Source organism: Pteropus vampyrus, unplaced genomic scaffold, assembly GCF_000151845.1.
Source record: "Pteropus vampyrus isolate Shadow unplaced genomic scaffold, Pvam_2.0 Scaffold10674, whole genome shotgun sequence".
NCBI lineage: Eukaryota > Metazoa > Chordata > Mammalia > Chiroptera > Pteropodidae > Pteropus > Pteropus vampyrus.
Genome location: NW_011899455.1, coordinates 1 through 2,470, shown reverse-complemented (window position 1 = coordinate 2,470; position 2,470 = coordinate 1). Strand labels below are relative to the sequence as shown.

General features: G+C 37.4%; 1 protein-coding gene across 2 annotated transcripts in view; it reads left to right on the top strand.

Annotated features, from left to right (window-relative positions):
* LOC105310749 (eukaryotic translation initiation factor 5) overlaps positions 1–2,268 on the top strand; it is a 2,475-nt gene extending 207 nt beyond the window's left edge. Inside the window, exons 2-5 of one of the 2 annotated variants that reach the window (XM_023526832.1) lie at positions 23–115; positions 440–604; positions 956–1,090; positions 1,526–2,268. In XM_023526832.1, coding sequence (XP_023382600.1) covers positions 32–115; positions 440–604; positions 956–1,090; positions 1,526–1,615 — 474 coding nt within the window. In that variant the 5' untranslated portion in view covers positions 23–31 and the 3' untranslated portion in view covers positions 1,616–2,268. Of the gene's footprint in view, positions 1–6; positions 116–439; positions 605–955; positions 1,091–1,525 lie in introns of those variants that run through there. The other variant, XM_011386867.2, reaches the window with a different exon arrangement.
* Positions 2,269–2,470: the final 202 nt, after the last annotated feature.

Below are 2,470 nucleotides of genomic sequence, written 5' to 3'. Positions count from 1 at the left end.
TGCTGAAGCAGAAAGACTGGATGTAAAAGCCATGGGTCCTCTTGTTTTGACTGAAGTTCTTTTTAATGAGAAGATTAGAGAACAGATTAAGAAGTACAGGCGCCATTTCTTACGAGTAAGCAAATTATTTTAGATTCATAAATGAGATTACAGTTGTGTGACCTTGGGAATATCACTTTAACTTCACTCCCTCATTTCTCTGTCACCCTGAAAATGGAGATAATTGACATGCTTTACAAGCATGGGAGTATCTGAAAACTACACGTGGTTCCTTATAGATAAAGTAATACAGGAAACTTTGTGCATTGACCTTTTTGAACCACTGTTATGGGGCCATTACTGAGGAACAACCCTAAGGCAATGAATATACTTGGATATTAGAATTGTCAACCTAGACCATCTGTAAAAGCTTGTTAATACAAAGATAATCTGTTTGCAGTTTTGTCACAACAACAAAAAAGCTCAGCGGTACCTTCTTCATGGTTTAGAGTGTGTGGTAGCAATGCATCAAGCTCAGCTTATCTCCAAGATCCCACATATCTTAAAGGAGATGTATGACGCAGACCTTTTGGAAGAAGAGGTCATCATCAGCTGGTCGGAAAAGGTGGGGAATGTATACAAACAGCTTCAAGATCAAAAATATTGAGACAGCTGTTGGGGCTTATCTGCAATAAGTAACTTCGAATACCTAGTCTCTTTCTGTATGAAAATGCAGTCCTTGTGCTTGATTTAACTCATAGGTGATTTCCACCATGGCAGCTTGTTTTGCTAGTAATAACAAAAGATATTCCTCAGACTCGGATATTCTTGTTGAATACATGTATTCTGTTGAGGATTTCAAGATTAGGGTGTGACCCAGTTCCCTCAGAGCTCAATATGGGCAGCTAAATGTATAAATAACAAGCTATTTTTTAAATTACCAAATTAAAAGAAAATTGTACCTAATGTTTTTTAGGCTTCTAAGAAATACGTCTCGAAAGAACTTGCCAAAGAGATTCGTGTCAAAGCAGAACCATTTATAAAGTGGTTGAAGGAAGCAGAGGAGGAATCTTCCGGTGGTGAAGAAGATGATGAAGATGAGAATATTGAGGTGTGAACCCTGGGGAAAGGGTTAAAATCAGTATTTGTGATGGGCGTTCAAGAACTGTAAAAGGGCAGACTTGGGTAATTGAGCTAGTCGATTATAGGCTGTTAATTTGGAAAATCATCCTTAACCGAAACGGTAGTGGAGGTAGTGGACTCACATACCCCACCTCACCCTCAGACCCACCCCCCACCCCCCCATTCAAAGTAAATACTAGAATTCCCGAAGTTAGGGTTTATTTAATGCAGGTCGAGTGTAGAGGTGTTAGTGGTCTGTAAAAACTAACAAGATACTGTTAGACTGTGGAGAGCTTTTCTTCTGCCTAAAAACTTTAATGAATAATAACTGCATCTAGGTAATTTTTCTGTTTACCATCGACTTAACATTACAGGCACATTGGGATAAAGGTTAACACTCAATAAATAATGTTTCCTTTATTAGGTGGTATATTCGAAGACTGCCAGTGTACCGAAAGTTGAAGCTGTGAAGTCTGACAACAAGGACGATGACATTGATATTGATGCCATTTAAAGGGGTGGGTACAACCCGGCTTAACAGTGTAATGCTGAGACTCTTTCTGCATCATCAACCAGAAGTGCAACATGTATGTGCAAAAGCTAAAAAGAAATGGCTTAACATCATGCTACACTTTTTACTAAAAATGTATTGCTGTGAGTGGTCTGTAATTAAGCCCAGTGAGACATCTAGGGAGTCCATACACATATCAGTGAGCAGATGTAGTTTGCTTATTTATAGCATGTTTCTTTTTGAGAAATTAGTGGTGGACACATTTGGATCACATTTATACAGTTATAAAAATAAAGATTTGATTTTGGTCATTCTTCATATTTTTGGCTCTGAATGACTTAAGCTGAAATAATTGGCTCCTTTTAAAAATGTACCATCATTTAACCTGATAGGATTCTTGGGGCCTGTTAGAAATTGTTAGGTGCTAAGACTGTAAAATGGTCTTCAGCAGAATGTAAACAAACTTATTTGTAATTACCTTACTCAGCTGTTAAACACAGTACTTTAAGTCTTGTCTCTAGTTCCTCAAATTGGCATCTGGTAATGTATATTCTTACGTACCTTGCCAAGGTGGACTAATAATTAAATGGCAGTGCAACACCTTTATTGTACTAAGTAAAAATGACCTGAGTGTCCTATAAATAATTTTAAGAGCAGTTTTTGAAACTTGAATTTTTTTTTTGTCAGTTTGTGTACACTTGCCCCAAATTGTAGTCTTTGAAGTCATTGTGCATTGCACGTTGGATGAGCCAGGGGAGTTATTACATTAACATAAGCATTTTCTGTGTATGTAGCTGTTGCTTTGTGCTGAGAGAAAACTCTTCAAGCTTTGGAGTATGATTAAATAGTAAGCTCAGT